The sequence below is a fragment of the Catharus ustulatus genome, chromosome 3 (genome assembly GCF_009819885.2).
Source record: "Catharus ustulatus isolate bCatUst1 chromosome 3, bCatUst1.pri.v2, whole genome shotgun sequence".
NCBI lineage: Eukaryota > Metazoa > Chordata > Aves > Passeriformes > Turdidae > Catharus > Catharus ustulatus.
In genome coordinates this window covers 93,341,375-93,358,278 of record NC_046223.1, presented here as the reverse complement: position 1 = coordinate 93,358,278, position 16,904 = coordinate 93,341,375, and the positions used below count along the sequence as shown (strand labels likewise).

At 37.8% G+C, this 16,904-nt stretch overlaps 1 protein-coding gene across 1 annotated transcript in view; it reads right to left on the bottom strand.

The window, feature by feature from the left end:
- Window positions 1–16,904, bottom strand: part of BMP5 (bone morphogenetic protein 5) — a 57,066-nt gene that overhangs the window by 1,719 nt on the left and 38,443 nt on the right. The window contains exons 4-6 of the mRNA XM_033055560.1: window positions 13,241–13,438; window positions 5,375–5,451; window positions 3,434–3,544 (exon numbers count right to left, since the gene is read on the bottom strand). Of these exons, the coding sequence (XP_032911451.1) occupies window positions 3,434–3,544; window positions 5,375–5,451; window positions 13,241–13,438 (386 nt within the window). The remainder of the gene's footprint in view (window positions 1–3,433; window positions 3,545–5,374; window positions 5,452–13,240; window positions 13,439–16,904) is intronic.

The following is a 16,904-nucleotide window of genomic DNA, read 5'->3' as shown; positions in this document are numbered from 1 at the left end:
AGCAGATGGAGAGATAAATGAGAAGACGCCAAGACAGAAAGTTGGTTTTAAGATGAAATTTAGAGAATTGGGGTTAGGCAGCTGCTAAGGGAAATATTTAAACGTATTGTCCGTACTGTCTTTGCTGAGGTCAGGGCATAACATGAAGCAAAGGCTCAAGCCCCAGGTCTCACCAGGACCCCAGCATGTGCTAAAATGCTTTCCTGTGTTGGGGGCTCAGCGTGGAGGAAAATCTATTGCAGACAGCAAAGATTCTGCAGGGTAAGCCTCATAACAAAACTGTTTTCAGCCTATGGAATAGTAAGGTGTGGGGTCTCAGACAGTGTGAGTGCATTTAAATGTCTTATCTAGGTATCAGGGGATCTAGTTCTACTTCCATTGAAATAAAAATCAGTTCATAAGGTGGGTGCCAGCTGGACGGAATATTTGGGGCAGGGGCTGAGGCAGAGAACTCTTTATGTTCACCAGGCTGCAATACATCAATGAAAGGTTAAAGTGAAAGAAAAGAGTTTTGAAAACTGTCCCAGAACAAACAAGACCTAGTGGAAATAAAACGGGGGAAATACAAGATCTTTGTACTTGAAAGAAGGTTGGATGTAATATTCTACACATGCTGAAGACTTGGAAGCTGGGGAGGCCAGAGAAGAGGGAGTTGTAATAGAGAGGGCAGGAGATTATTAAGGCATGGATGAAGACTTCAGCAGTAATAGGTTTTGTTTGTGTGTTAAGTCTTTGTAAATCTGTTAGAGCCATCTGTCTTGCAGTGATATAAACCCAGAGCCTTTGCCAGACAACAGAGAACAGTCTATCAGGAAACGATTTTTACATAACAGTTACCATGAGAAGGTCTTTTGAAATGAGCAATAATAAACGCTGAAGTAGCTGTTTTGTAACAGTTCAGACACACATTTAAAAACTATTTAACAAATGAATGGCAAAGCACTGGAGAAAAAAATGATTGTGCCTGATGTGGGCAGATGTTTATCCAGCCATAAATCCTAGTCCCACCCGCCCCTGCCACCCCTGATAGAAGATCTGTGGCCCCACAATGGAAGTGACATTCACAGATGTTTACCCCAAATTCAGTGGAAGCCAACGTGAGGATCCACTGCCTTGCATGACCAGGAGGTCAATGCTACCCCTGTGCCTGTTCTGAGGGTGATGCACGAGGTGAGAAGAAAGTTTACAGAGCTCATTAAATGCACTCTGTCTATTATTTACATGCATCTGTATAATCTGTTTGCCTGAGCTCCGTTGCAGAAAAACAAGAGAGAGAGAGAAAGTGAGAGGGGTACTGACCCATATTTCTCCTATTCTTGTTACAAAAGAAAATAAAAAAGAATCAGCAAAGTTTGGAGGGGTACCAAGGAACAATCCCTTTCCAACCCAAAGAGCAAGCTTTTTCACAATAGTGTAATCAGTATGGCCAGGAGGTGACGGCATTTGGATTAGGGTGGAGCGTATGAATAATTGCTTCCCAAGCCATCCCCATATGCACACCTTGAGTACATCTGAATTTTGTGTAATTTAAACCAGAAAGCATTCAACTACTGTTATCTCATCTAATTTATGTACAGTTAAAATTTAATTGGCCTCATGATTTTTTGGCTGAATGCATGTACAGTACATGCAAAGGGAGATGCACAATTCCAAAATGACCATAAAAAGAGGAAAAATTAAGTATCCAATTTAAAAAATAGGACAAACTACACACATTTCTTAACAATGGGAAAACAACTGGTTTTGGACAGGAAAAACACAAGAGAAAGTAGCACTGAGCCAATTCTTATTTAACAGTCCATAATTGCAGGAGGGAACTCCAACCTGGGGATCTCAGTGATATTGGCAACTTTTCTGGACAACGTTTGCATAATACTGAACTATTGCTTTGCTGACCTACTTCTTTCCAGCTCAGGACTGCAGATATGCTGTTCTTCATTGTCTTTTAAGAACATTGCTATATTCCTTGCCAACTGGCATTTTCTGTTCCCTTTCACCTGAACTCCTTAACACACTTCTACTTATTTTCGGTCTCTGACATTTTCCTTTTTTTTCGTAAATCTTGCTGACTGGAATTCTAGTATAGAGGAATAATGTTGCATTGGTGACTGGGCTTGGAGAAGGTGAGTAAATGAAAAACTGAGTGGAAGGGAAAAGGTCTCAGCACATGCTGAGTTTTTGAAAATGTCCCTGTCATAGAAGTACACAGTAGTTTTCACAAACAGTACTTGCTTTTTATCAGAAAAAAAATTATTTTTGTTTGTTTGCTTGCTTGGTTTTGGATTGATTTTTGGTGTCAGGGTTTAAATTTGAGGAGGGGTTTTGGGCCAGTGTCCCAGGTAGTAACTCTACTCATTTCTCAAGGGGAAAAGATTTTTCAGGCCCAGATTATAATATGAAAATATAAGAAAAAAATCATTATCCTTGGACAGACCCATCAGCATAATCTGATTGCCAGGATACCTTACCATTATAAATTTAAATCACATGGAACCTTAAATCCATTTTTCTCTAATCTCAGTTGCATGCCTTGAACTTTCCAGAAGCTAACTGAGGATGACAGCCCTTTCCTGTTCTCATTTCGTGCTGTGACTCCCTCCTTATGTATTATCTCTCATTCCTCTCCTTCCTAATCATTCTGCTAATACCAGTGCTATTCAGAGCCAGTTCTCCAGCTGGCACAGGTGAAAAATCAGTTTTTGACCAGACTGACCAGACTTTGGCCTCACAGCACTACATTTAGTCACAGTCTAAAGGTCATGATTTCTGTAGCTGAGCACTGCTGGGGTAGAGGAGGCCTAGCCAGCTGCCTCAACTAAGATCATCTTTTTGGCTGCTCCAGCTGAGGCACAGGACTAACGTAAGAATTAGCAGAGGCAGAAAGCTGGCTGCAAATTCCCTTTTACATGTACCAGGCAGAGCAACAGATCCAAACACACTTATTTTTGAATTGCATTTGCAAGCCAGGCATGACTGAACACAATTTCTTACATGCAAATGCATCTGTTTGCAAAGCTTCACATTAAATTACAGTGTAAGAATCTCTGCCAACAGTTGACAACAGAGGTCCACAGAGTGGCCAAGTGTCATCATTTCTGGAAGGTATAACATGTAGATGTTAACATTGAGCTTCAATAAGCTGCAAAAACTCTTGGAAGTCAGACCAGGGGGCCCCTTTGGTTCCTGTCTACACAATTCTCCAGTAATAGAACACAGTCTTCTCATGTGCTCTTGCATTTGAAATGGGGGTGAAACCTTCCACACAGCCCACTCCAAGCAGCTCGTCCTCTCTCCAACAAAATCACTGAAGCAGGTTTTGAAATGAGTCATGATTTACCCAGAAATAATCAAAATTCAGTAGTAGTAAACAGGAGAGTCTGAGTAAAGACACAAAACTGCAGCATAGGCAACTATAAGAGAGTCAGAGGCATACCAGAGTCTGAACAATGGCGTGGTTTGTGGCGTTCATGTGGGCATTGAGGGGGAAGGAACACTCTCCATCACAGTAAAATGCAGCGTAGCCCTCCGGTGCAATAATCCAATCCTAAAACAAGAACAAATAAATTCAGTCATTGTATTTTCTCATTCAGGGACTTTATAACTGTATCAAACTAAGACTTGTTCAACTAACAAATGAACTTCAGAAGGTGGCATGTGACATTAATGTGTGGTTTTTATTTTTTTTAAGTGCTTGCTTTGGTCATGCAAAATTGTGATGAAAATTAATTAAACTTAAAAATCTCTATTGAATACCAACTAATGAGGCTATAAGGGAGATTAAAGATTAAAATATATTTGTAGAATACTTTTCATTCCAGACTAAAAATCTTGAGCATTTCTTGGTGCAACAAAAGTAATTAAAATGCATTTTCTTTCTTCAGCATACTCAATAGTACTAACTGTATTATTGTGTGAGACTGAGTATTGCTAGTGATTACCTGTTGGCATGTGAATAGATCATACATTTTCAGTATTTCAAGCAACACAGCATGGGCAAAAGACCACAAGAGGGAAAATATTTTAATATGTTAATGAAAGCTGTGTCTTTAGTTTGCTGAATTCCTCCTCTGCCAGGTAATGGAGGTGCTGCAGGAAGGGCAGAGAGGATCAAGTTGTTACTTCTTGGGATTAGTAATTTTATTTTTTTTTGTATCTTATTTCATTCCGTGTTTCACTGTTCAAATATTGTACAGTGTAGCTCTGGAATTCCAGATAAAAATTCTAATTCTTATAGTAATCTTTGTGTTAAAAATAGATTTTCTTTTTTCTTTGGCTATCGTGGCCACTATGGCCACTGATCTGAGAGCTAGCACATCTTGGAGCATACCAGAATTTACTGTCAAAAAAAAAAAAAACCAGAAAATGTTGCTATCTAAAAAAAACCCCTATAATCAAGAAACAATGGCTCACTTGTTCAGTGGTCTGAGTTCAATACCACAAGCCTGCTCTGTGGCCCTGGACAGGGTAATTATGCTTTGCAGACTTGGGAAAACAGCCTCTGCCTACTTCTTCAGGCTGCTGTGGGGATAAATATACTACAAAATATCAGACAGGATAATGAGGCCATATGCGAATCTGAGCTAGATGCATAAAGGACAAGCTGTCACTAAAGAGATAACATATTTTTTCTCCTCATAGACTTATTCTGCTCCTGGAGAGTTTTAAAATAATTCAGAGAAATGTGAAATGGACAGCCATCCCTGAGTTCTTACCTACAAATGCAATAGCTATCGGTTGCTGAAGACCTTCTTGTTCTTTCTTTATACACAGTTCCTTGCTTTCTGGGAAAAATTCCTAGACTGATCTCTATTTTCTTTTCTCATAATGCCCTGCCTCTGACTCCATGACCTTTTACTGTAAGTACATTATTTTTTTTTTACTGTATGGCAGGATGAGTTTTCCCCAGAAATTATATAAAATTAGCTGTGGTATCATAAAGATCACTTAGCAGTGATCCAAGATTTATTTCCCTAAGGACCCTACCTCAGTGAAATCTCTATGACCTGCAGCAGACAGCACTGAACAAGGGAGGTTTAAATCTGAACTAGTGAAAATTTAAAACATTTCATTACTTGGTGTGGGGATTTTAGTTTTGTTTACTGCAGATTCATGCATCTCTTGAGCAGTAGTTAAAATTTATCCTTATGTTAATGAATCCAAATGTATGCTAATGTATGCAATATCTTTGAGAGAAGAGCTAAAATGGTATAGTTACAGTAATACTGATGAGGAGTTTTTACAAAATGCACTGAAAGAATTTTTCTCTCATCATTGTAATACCAATTTCCATAAATAAACAGGGTGTAAATAACGGGGGACTTTAAAATAGATTTTCCCAGTTTGAACTGTTAGGAAAGAGCATTTATAATCTTACCTGCCATCCTAAATCTCGGAAACTCACATAAAGTTCATGTTTCTTACATGCTTGCTTTTGCTCACTTGTGTTGTAATCTACAGGAAGAAAATAACATTAATAAATTATTTGGAAGCATTGCTAGAACTGACAAGCTTTAGCTATTTTTGAGATCCTTACCAAGCTGCACAAAAGAAAGGAAAACCATATTGTCACTTATATTCGTAGGATTAGTTGTAAAGGCAACAAAAACCTGGAAATACAGAATCAGCACAGTCAGACTGATATGATTTCTGTACAATGGCAAAAGAATGCATACAGCATTAGGGGAAAAAGGTCTACAAGATGTCTATTTGCTGCTAGCTGGGTAACACCTCTGATAATATCCACACAGGTAATCAAAGAGGACAAGTGAGCACCTGATCCAAAAAATGGGGAAATCATCTGTAGGTTGGCAGGGTCTTAATTGCCAGGTAAAGAAAGTAGCCCAATTCAAAAAATAAATTAGCAACAAAAAAAAAAAAAAAAAAAAAAAAAAAAGTCCTGAAACAAGGGCACCTTCAAAAGGCTCTTAGTTAAACACATAGTGGCACATATTATACCTCCTAATTTTTACCATATATATTCTGGAAATATTCACCACTTGATGATTTTTAGCTGCTAACACTAATGCAAACAAGTAGATGAACAGGTGCTTTTTAAAGGACTGAAAGCAAGCTGTCAGAGATGTGTCAGGATAGAAGAACACCAAAAACCTTCCATACATGCTTCTCCATGACAACCTTACTCCTGGAGAAATTCTAGTACCTGTTCCTTCCTGCTCCTAAGTAACGGGCAAGGAAGGGAACAGGGTCATATCTTCATCACATTAGCCCCCAAAGTTGGTTCATAGAGCTATTCATGTGATACCATAAACGAGGCATGTGACATAGCAGGGAGTACAGACTGTCTCCTCTGTTTCCAGTTAAAGAACACTGAAGGTGACTTTTTTGAACCAAAATAACCACTCTGGGAAAAACAACAGCTCACAAAAAAAATTAACAATGACAACAAGAAAAAACAAACAAACAAACAAAACCCTACAAAACTCTGTCAAGGAAGACATGGAAAAAGAAAAAAATCTTTCTGTTTCAGAAAAAGAATTTTTTTAGGTACATTTCTTTTTTAACATTATAAGACTTGAGGCTGAAATTGTAAGGTCTCTGAAAAAATTCAGGTTAATTGAGATTCAGAAAGAAACTAATTTTTCACACAAAATGAAAGGCATTTCCACAGTCTATGAACTAATCTGGGTAGTTCTTTGCAGAAAACTCTTCCAAATATATTGCCTTGAGGGGTTTCTTCTGCAAATTTGTCAAGTGCTTCTTGTCAGCCATCCTGACCTCTACCATTGCTTCTCTGGGTTCTCTTCAGCTTCTCTGTTTCTTTCCAAAGATGTGATGGCCACAACCAAACACAGAATAAAATAAAGTGAAATAGTTATTTAAAATTTTTTTTTCTAGTATAACCCAGAATAGGAGTTTTGCAGTAAAACCACATTGTCAAGTAATCAGCTTCCAAACTTTTAAAAATATATTCCTACCTCGTCTGCCTTAAGAGTCTGTTGTAGTTATACAAATGAATGAATAAAGAACAGATTGGGGATGAGGATGTTGGTGAGAACTGCAGCATGATGGGGCTGCAGCAACAATGGTAGAGAGTTAAGGTTCTGAGGGTTAATATGAACAGCAGTTGAAAATCAAGCGAATATGGCACAAATCCACCGTGGTTGTCTAGGAAATTCTTGACTGAACTCAAATTCAAATAGGAAGCAAAAGTAACGTGTAATTGGGATGAAACAAACAGAAATAATATAAACATATTGCCTGGGTATGTGTGGATGGATGTTAGGAAATCTAAGGTGCTTAGCTGGAGTTGAAACGTGAGAAATATGAAGGTCAACAAGAAGCACTTCTACACGTACATTCACAGCAAAAAGAAAAATACAACTTTCTTGTTCAGTAGAGCAAAGGACCTAGTGACAAGGACTCAGAACAGGTTAATGTAGTCAATGACTCCTTTATCTTGTTTTTCACTGGGAAGATTTACCCTCAGGACTCCCAAGTCCCTGACTCTAGCGGTTGAAACTCTACCCACAGTAAAAGAGAGAGAGTTAGGAATCAGTTAAGCAGCTTGAAGATACATGAGTCCATGTGAGCAGAACGGATGAATTTCAGGGTGGGGAATGAGCTGACCAACACTGAAAAGTCACTTCCTGCCCTTTTTGAGAATTCATACACCGAAAGACATTTCCGATGATTCAAAATGGAAAATGTCACACCCATCTTCAAGAAGGCCACTCAGCTTAACCTCAGTTTCTGGGAAGTCATTGGAACAAATTCTCATGGAAACTGTCCAGGCACACAGAGAACAAGAAGGTGTTTTGGGAACAATCAGCATGAATTTACTAGTTCAAACTGTGCCAAATCAACCTGTGGGCTTTTGAAGAGCTCTGGTTGTTGATCCCTTTGCTTTTAGGACGGTTTTGGATATGGTCTCCCATAGTATATCTTGAGTCAAATTGGTCAAACCAATCAATACCTTTGATAGGTTAGAATACTTTGGTAGGTAAGAATACCGTGGATGGAAACTGGTCTAGGCTGCTGGGCCTAAGAAGTTGGGATCAGTGGTACAAAGTCCACCTGGCAGCTGATTACTAGGGAGGTCCCTAAAGGACCAGAACTGGTATTAACATCCTGTTTAGTAGCTTGGACAATAGAACAGAATGTGTTCTCTGGAAGTTCACAGAGGATATGAGATCTGGGAGGAGTGCTCCATCATCCAAATTGCCAGCAAAAGGTCAGATGGTACCAAATCCAGAAGTGACTCGACAAGACGTCATTCAAAATACATAGACAATTTTTTCTCTTACTGGCAACATGCTCTTTGAATAGGCTTCTTTATTTTTCAAACAGGCTAGGCACCTACTTTCTATTGCATATACATGAGCCCCATATGACTCCTAAAACTGTCAAAAAGTTATTGTCTATAAGTCACGATATGCCCATTTGCAATACTAAATAAGCATCAGGGATGTTAAGCTAGGCTTTCTAAGCTATGATACCTCAAATCCTCATAGTTTTTAAAGATAAACACTGTGTTCTTTCCTATGGGATTTTCCTAGCCCTTCAAATATACACCCACACCACAAGGGATATCTATGTATTTTTGGAGTAGCAACTGGAAGCAAGACAGGATGCCCTAAGACATAACAATTTTTCAAAAATCTATATGCCTTCAGTACAACCAAAATCCCTAAGTCATACCTTGTGTTGAGTTGTCTGTAATAATCTAATAGGTTTTGCACACCCTCTAGAAGTACAGTGAAGATAACTGAAAGTAAAGGTTCTTTAAAAAATTGGAGCTGGGTTCACTGATCACTCTTCACAAAAATCTATACATTCATTTTCACTGACATCAGTGCTCATAGAGGTGAATGTTGAGCTTTTGTGTCTCAGCTATTAGAGGAAATTTAAAACGCATACATATAGTATACAACTCACTTTGCAAAAAAGCTGTGACTGAAAAATGTGGAAAAGATACACATGAGAAAGCTGGGAAAGTCGCCAAATGGTTTTTAATAGCACCCAAGCAGGCATACAAACAAAAGCTGAAGATTGTGTTTTTGCCAGCTTTCTGTGCAGTGACATTTTAATATTCAAGAACATGTACAGAAGTTTTACGGCCAGGATTTAGCAGAAGTTCCTACAGTTAAAGGCAAAAATCTGAATAATGCATATATAAGTCACTGCACATATGTCACTGTTGTGATATTCTGAGCCATTTGAATATAGGTTAAAATGATGTGTAGTCACACCAGAACACCTGATAAAATGGTCAGCATGTACAGGCTGTGAGCCATCTAACCATCTATGAGAAAGTGAGACTCAGGAAAGTCTGAATTCCTTCCTTGAATTCTGTCTTTCATGTAAGATAAATGTATGCAATATAACATTTTATATAAGTATCTAATATGACATTTATAATAAGATCTGGTGCTAAGGATTCAATTTCACACACTGCAGCTTCAAGGCCCATATGCTTATCCTGTCAAGAATCAAAATCATAGGTTATTGTGATTGAGAAAACATTGCTCCTCAGCAATTCTGGGACTGCAGTTGGAATCTAAACCCCTACCTACCAGAAAGAGCTGTGGAAGGAAGTCAATAAAATACATGTATTAGAAATTTCATGAGATTTCTTTTTTTCCAGGGGAAATAAAGACATAAGAACATGCTTATACATACTATTACAAAATACTATATTTTGAATCAGGTAGTGTAACACCAATCAAGAGCATATACAAAATGTATCCTTAAGTATTGTTTTCTGGTTTTATCTCCACATGAACAAAAATTATGTAGCTTAGTTTTTCTTAGTTTCCTGGTATAAGTCACTATTCAATATTTAAATGTGGATATTCTCTAGTGCCCAGTTACATTGTACCTCTTTTTAGACAATGCTAAAAAAATTAAAATTAAACCAGCTTCTTTTTAGAGGAGAGTTATGTGATATACTTTGTAAACAACCTGCCTGGTTTTGGTTTTGTTTGGGGGTTTTAATTGTCTTTTCTTCTATTTGCAGTTTGATAAAAATAAAACTGGGTAAATAAAAAAACTTTTAATTGTCTGTGCATAGCAGGCAGGTAGAACCTGAATGCTAAGCTTAATTCTGTCTGTCTTTGCATTACACTGACATCATCTTCTCTTGAAGTTCTTAGCATGTTCTTAGGGATGATGACCCCAAGTCTGTCAACAATTTCCCAAGTGTTATAATAATTAATACATAAGATTTTATTTTCTTCATCTTGTGATTGTGTATATGACAGAATCACAGAATGTTAGTTGAAAGGGATCTTAAAGATCAGCTATTTCCAACTCCCCTGCCAGGGGCAGAGACTCCCCTCATTTTCCACCTGACCAGGTTTCTTCCAACCTAAACATTCTATGATTTCATGAAACTGCATGAATAATTTAAAAAATATCCTTTGGAAGGGAGGAGTTTTTCATCAGAGCTTTCCTTTTTGACATGCTGAGAGCACAGAAAAGCTAATTTCTGAAATCCAAGAACATAAAAAATAAGAATGGAAAAAGAAGGCAAAATACAAAAGGCAAGAGGCAAAAGAAAGATGAAAAAAGGCAAAAGCAAAGGGAAACAGGAGGCAAAAAAAAGAGAGAGAGAGAAAAAAAAGAAAAGGGGAATAAAGGAGGAGAAAATTAAGAAGAAAGAGGCAAGGAGGAAGTGAAGACATGATTGTGGTTAAGTTGAAACTGATGTATAGAGAGAGAAATATCAAAAGTCTGTCATATATGAATGACTACATACCTATCTGGGTCTGGTTACTTTACCTCTGGCTACGTAAGTGAGCATTTTTCACTGTCAGTATCTGTCTGTTTTAGATGGTGTGGATACATGATTTTGGAAGAAGCTTAGAAACAAAAGACCTACACAGTTATCTTTGCCCGTCACTGTGTCAAGCGTCTTGCATCAAGGAGTGAATGAGAATTGAATATAGTCTATTGAAAGTATTCCATGAGAAAGAAGATGGGCAAAACTCTTTGGTTTTTTTTCCCAAAACACTTTTGTGTTTAAATATAAAGACGTGAATTATACTTTTGAATTTCTGCTCATTACTGAAGCTGTAGAGAACTTGGACAATCAGCCTTCCCCACCAACCTAAAGGGATGCAGTATATCTCTCAGATCCTGGGGCTGGAAAAGAGATGAAAAAGAACACAGCTTTTCTCTGATAGCAGGCTCTCCACATGGAGGGGCTATATTCTGAAAATACTCAGATTAGAGAAGTAAGATTGGGTTCTCTTCTCTTTTCTTCTCTATGTGTTTTTCACACACTGGTGAACATCTGGATAGAATCCGTACACTGTCTTTGTAGGCTTCAGCATGCTCATCCACAGCATTTCAAGAGCATTGTTGCAGTACTTATTAAAAGTATTCTGGATCACCCGTGCTGGGAAAAGTCCAATGAGCGATCGTTAGTGACACCCAAATAAAAGAAGTTGGTTTATTTGTGACATGGGGATTGTTGAGGCAAACTGCAAGGCAGGAGCATGGAATGTGGTTTGCCGCAGTGCAGAAGCTACACTCCAAGCAGTTTTGCCACAGAGGATGTTGCTATGTAAGCTGTGGCCACTTACCTACCTTCAGCTTTGCCATCTTTTCCAACCTGCTTATATCTTGCTGCCTCCCTCTCCAGGCAATGGTCAATGCCTCTGATTTTGATGCAATTGCATGTGCAATTGCTTCTTAACCTGATCTTGTTTTAACAGTAAAACTATTTTAACAGTTACAGTAACTGTAACTTGAACTACACTCTCTTTCAAAAGAGATCTGCCATGGATCAACCTATGTGATATGTACTCTTTGCTTATGCAGACCTTAAAGACATGAGGAGAAAATTTGCTTTCATAATGCACATTTCACTAAAGATGTTCTTATTTTTCTTGTTTTACAACCAGTCTGATACACAACTGGATGCACAGGTGAGGTTGAAAAGTATTTTGAGACTTACAGACAGGTCTCCTTGAGGTAATCTTATGTCAATGCAACTTGTCAGCATGTGATAAGATTGTGTTTTTCTCAGGTTAAACCAGCACGGAGCTTGTGTTCAGTTTTCCTGCTATAATCAATGAGGCTTAAGAAATTTATTTAATTTTCATTTTTTCATGCACTAGATACATAGGATTCAATCTGAAAGTGTGATATTTGTATTTAGGTATCTTGTGTGTATCACATACTTAGGTTATTATCCCTTGACCCAAAATAGTGTGATTCTCAAAATGCGCAGACTTTCCAGGGGATATGAAAAATTATTTAAATAATTCTTTAGCGACTCAGCAGTAATTTTTGGTTGTTATGGTAAAATTATCCTTCTGCAAAAGATCTGGGAAAGGCTTTTGCATTGCCTTAGAGAAGTCTCTAGCTTGCCTCTGTCAAGGTTCTGAGACAGATACAAGTAATGCATATTGCCTATAATATTTCTCCTCAAATAGGTTTGCCCCACAGCAAGGCTAAATTCCTTCCACAAAATACTGCTTTGCTTACTTGTAGGCATCCATGGGATTTAAGCACTTATATCAAGGTTTTGATATGCTCTTATTAAACCTGCTATGCTTCTAGAAAGTAACATTTTCACACCCTTTTCCCAAAAAGTAGAAATGTTTGTTCAAAAGTGAGAATATTTAGTAAGTTACTTTGTGCCTTCAGCTGAAAGGATTGTTTCAGGAAAAACTGGAGCAAAATTTATTCCAGGATCTAAAATGATTAAGAACATTTTCAGGTGCATTATAGTCAGTACCTTTGAGGTAAAGGACCAAATTCACTCCATAGAGGGATATATTTTATATTTACATCATTGCTGGTCAACTAATCTGAACTCCTGAACAGTTTGTGATTTTTTCAGATTGGTTAAGCATCCTCATTTCTAGTATTGAGAATTTTGTGTTACATCTTGCCTTCTTCAGTTGAAAGGCAGTTATGCTGAGGCTTCCTAGACAAGTAGTAGGGGTGCAATCCTTTTCTTTACCTCCATTTTTCACTTAGGCATAGCAAAGATATCATCCAGTTGCATACTGTGTAGTTTCAAGCTCAATCACAGCCTTTCTTAAACTGCTTGGTCATTTCACCCTCCTGGGGCCCATGATACATGTAATTGATCTGACTTACAGAAGGTAGATCACGCCCAGAGCCAACATAGCAAAAGAGGAGTGGGAACAGTTTCTGACACTTCAGCCAGTGAATGGCATCTTTTTGAGCTGTTGTGACTGCCCTGCATTTGAGCAGGTGCCTATACCTCCTATAAAAAGACTAATAAATCATAGCTCCATCTTACCCCCAGCACTTGGCATCCTAGAGGACTCCTGTTGACTACTGGATTTGTTGCGGTTCTGGTTTTTCCTTTTATTGTTGGCTGCTCGGACAGAACGGAAAAGCACTTCACTTGCCTTGAAGAATGCAACCATGAATGGTTGCTTTGACTGAGGCCCATGCCTTCCAACCAGGCCAGCAGATTTAACGTTGATACTTCGACCTAAAAACAATGGAAATTGTGAGTTAAAAGGTGAACTTCTGTCCCTCCCCATGCCACAGCAAGAGCTCAACCGCTGACTGAATCATAGCAAGGAATTTGCAACAATCCTGAATTTACGTGATTGGGAATCATATCCACATTATTATGAACAGAACTTAAAAAGACAAAAAGCTCAACAATTTGCAAAAGCTTCAATAGCTTTACAGGTACAATTTGTTATTGCATAACATTGCGGTGTCTCTGTGCTATGTATCTTATTTATTACAGAGGCATTTTAATTCAGTCTCATGTATACATCTATAGAACTGAAAAATAAATGAGCCCCATTCAAGTCTATTTTCTATAGAAAGGATAATGTAATGTGGTCTTCTAAGTTTGCCTCGTTTCAGTGGGACGTGGAACCTTATATCCCCAAAGCAAATCAGTAGCAAATAGAAGTGTAGATAATAAATATAATTCTGCTTTAAAAATAAATATTGTGCAGTGATACTCAAACTGATGTTCATTCACCAGTAAAGGTAGGAAGCAATTCAGTTGTTCAAGAGAAGAGAGTTTGAAATATGTGCATTATTGACTCTGGTTCTGTTCCCAGGGGATGTGCATATTTCTTTAAAATATTTGTTCAGTCAGGACTGTGTGGTAGCCTCACTATATTACGTGGTCTAAACCTCAGTGAAAGAAAGGAAAGCAAAACAAGTCACTGAAACTGCATCAGTGACATTTTAGCAAATAAACCCTCGCTCTTAACAGAATTTACTTTGGCAGCATAAACACTTTTGTGCGTACGTGTATTATGCAGAGCCCTTCAACCGTCAGAAAATGAGACAGTGTCATGTGAAGCTGTGCAGCTGTGCAGGGTGGGGACACAGGGGTCCTTTAAACGGGAAGGAATGGGCACTGGCACCGCGTGCTGGGCGGCATCAGGGCTCCTCAGGGCTCTTCTAAACCCACTGGAAAATTCGGGACGTGGGCAGAGAAGGAGCATCTGCCTCACAAATGTATAGTGCTGTTAGCTCAATCACCCTGAAAAAGAACTTGCAAACAAGCATAGGAGTAAACCTTATAGAAATAAGCTATAGGTTTCCCTTTCAAACACAAACTTACAGTGGCTGCACGCCAGAGTCTATATTTCTTAAAAAAACTCTATCACTGGCGTAAATGAAAGAGGCAGTTTGATTTGTGGTTAAAGTAGTTTCCATTCTACTTCCACTGTAACAAATGTATTAATTCAGCTCAGACTTCCTCTTTCTGGCAGCCCTTTTGCAGTAAAAAGAGAAATTAGAAGTTCCAGCCAAATACCATACCTTGAACTGACCCACTTCAATACATAAACACTTTTACAACATGTTTATTCAGGTGTAGCACTTTAAATTGGTTTAAGATGTTTCCAGTGACAGAGAGCCCAGCAAAGGCAAGAGAAGAACTGAGAAAGTTAGCAGTTATGGAGCAGAGTAATTGGCAACATATTCTGAACCATTTTGATAATTACTTTTTTGACTGCAAGGGAAAAATATATTTGTTGAAGCTTCTGATTTCATTTTAAATGCCTTTTTAGTCTTGTGTTTCTTTAATTCCTCTTTTCATGTGTTTGAGTTGCTATTAAATAATTCAGTAACATTAATTTCTATATGTTCCAATCTTCTGTTGCTAGTCAGATATGAAAAACTGTACATGCTATTCTCTATTCATAACAACATGGACAAGCTAGCTTCTTACCACAAAGTTCCACATTTCCCTTCATTTCTAGTGGGAATATTTTTACTATTTTTCTTTATTTTTCATTCCAATGACTTTCAGAATTTTAATTTTATCTGTAAAATATTAAAGTTTTACTGGTGGACATTTTAAGAATACCATTAGATTTATATATTGAGAACTGTAAAGGTGTGTGAAGCCTTTCTGAATTTAAATATAGGTTCTCTGAATTTACAATGGTGGATATTGTGTGCGAAGCAAAATATCCTTCAGACCAATGTGAACTCCCTTTAAAATAACTTTTAATATTATTAAGTTTCCTCTGGGTTTCCTTTAGACTTCAGCAATGAGATGGCTATTAAGATTCCACAAGTTAAGGCTTACTTGGTTATCCAGGGTATAGAGATATACTATAAAAAATTAATCCTGTAACCCACAGCGTTTTTACACAGAGAAACAGCTTATGTGACTATATACCTTTATGTGCTTGATCTTCTAAGCAGCCAGCAGAAGTTTTTAGGACTCATTTGTTGAATTCGTGAATGGTATATGCACTGGATCTGTTTCTAGTGCAGAGGAAAACTTTTATTGACTTCTGTGTGTACATCATTAAACTTTTCTCTCTCAGTTTATCATATACCTTAGCTTAACTGCAACTTTCAGAAGACAAAGCAATCAAAATACACACTGCCCTTGAGACATTATAGTTCTGAGGAGGAGGATCTCTGAACTGTTTGGTTTGGAAATTCAAACTACATATGTTGTCTCCATTTTAGGTTGCTTCTTTTCAAAAGAAAGTTTGCATTTACAGAACTTCTATTATCCTTTATGAAAAAAAAAATTTAAAAAAGAAAGAAAAAAAAAAGAAAAAATAAAGGTGTGCATGTGAGATATTTGCCTTCAGTCTAAAAAGCATTGCCCCTTCTTGAACAGGAGGTATTTCAAAGCATTCTGCCTCTGAAAATCGTCAAGCTTTCTACCACAGTAGTAGCTCCATTATGTGTGCCATGGTCTTGTTAGGTAGTCCTTATCTTTGCTTGTAGTGTCAATTTCAGAATATATTTTTTGATAATTTACTGTATCCTGAATTTTCCCTTGTAGCAAAAAGCATTCATGGGCTTCATTTGTGTAAGTGGTTTTAATCTATCGTTTCTTGTATAGATTTAGAAAACTCTTGGCTTCAATGACAGCTGAAAATCCAGTCTCTCAGATATGTGGTTGTTCCATACTGTGGCATTGAAGCAATACTTTCTAAAGTCAGCTGGATGACTCAGGCTGACCTGCTTAACTACACTCAGAGCTTCAGCCAGATGAAACTCATAAAACCAAAACAGCAAGGTTTGTCTTTCTGCTTCTCTTGAGCATCTCTCAACAATGCTGTCAAGCATTCTGGAAAATTGGTTTGGTCTTGTCCTTCCATCATATCTTTAATTCTGAGGATTTCAAAGATTGTCTTCAGATTTTAGAAGAAAAAAAGTGCAAGAAACCAGCAGTTGGCTATTGCTCTGCTGAACTTAGGCAATGCAAATGTCCCTGCACCTAGGAAAAGTCTCAAAAACACAATAGTTGGGTTTGCTCTGTGCAGTGATAGCCCAGAGCCTTTGGATTCTTCACATTCTGGCATGCACTTCTCAATACTGCTCTGACAATTAATTATCTCTTTTACATACTGGCAGGTATATTTGGAGACTAGGACTTATTTAAAGCATTATGTTTCAAGTGTGCTGAACTCCTTAGTCCTTATTCATAGGATTCTGACTCTTTGGCAAGA